Source organism: Nannospalax galili, unplaced genomic scaffold (genome assembly GCF_000622305.1).
Source record: "Nannospalax galili isolate Female #2095 unplaced genomic scaffold, S.galili_v1.0 scaffold218, whole genome shotgun sequence".
In the NCBI taxonomy this organism is placed as follows: Eukaryota; Metazoa; Chordata; class Mammalia; order Rodentia; family Spalacidae; genus Nannospalax; species Nannospalax galili.
In genome coordinates, this window is record NW_008343207.1 from 2,230,671 (window position 1) to 2,231,221 (window position 551).

At 62.6% G+C, this 551-nt stretch overlaps 1 protein-coding gene across 1 annotated transcript in view; it reads left to right on the forward strand.

Moving 5' to 3' along the window:
- Positions 1 to 363: 363 nt before the first annotated feature.
- Positions 364 to 551, forward strand: part of Vps37b (VPS37B subunit of ESCRT-I) — a 38,859-nt gene continuing 38,671 nt past the window's right edge. Inside the window, exon 1 of the mRNA XM_008839310.3 lies at positions 364 to 525. Within this exon, the coding sequence (XP_008837532.1) occupies positions 415 to 525 (111 nt within the window). The 5' untranslated portion in view covers positions 364 to 414. The remainder of the gene's footprint in view (positions 526 to 551) is intronic.

A 551-nucleotide genomic window follows, 5' to 3' on the forward strand; every position in this document is an offset into this window, starting at 1 on the left:
GCGCAGATCTCAACAAGGGTTTGCTAAACCAATGACTGCAGCCCCACGATTTACAGAGACCTGACGGCCTCTGGATGTGCTTCGCATTTTATCTCCTTCGGGGCTCCAGGTTCCAGCCTGGGCTCATACAGGCTGCAGACACTTTCTTCTCTCTACTGTCTTTGGTTCTCAGTCTTTTCCTTGAGGGGGAAAAAGGCTCTTATGACATCACGTCGTACTCACTGCACCGCAGTGACATCATGACCCCGTTGACACCGTCACAAGGTGTCCAGCATCCCTCTGGTCCCTCCTGAGCTGGGCCGATGACGTCACACCCAGCGCTGGTGTCACGTGCCCCGCGGGGGCGGGGCCTGAGGGCGGCGCTTCCGGTCGGCGGAGCCTAGAGGCCTGAGCGGAGTCGGCAGAGCTGTGGGGATGGCTGGAGCCGGGTGTGAGGTGCGCTTTGCGGGGCTGTCGCTGGTGCAGTTGCACGAGCTGCTGGAGGACGAGGCGCAGCTCGGCGACATGGTGCGGGGGATGGAGGAGGTGAGCGCGGGGGGCGGCGCTGCGGC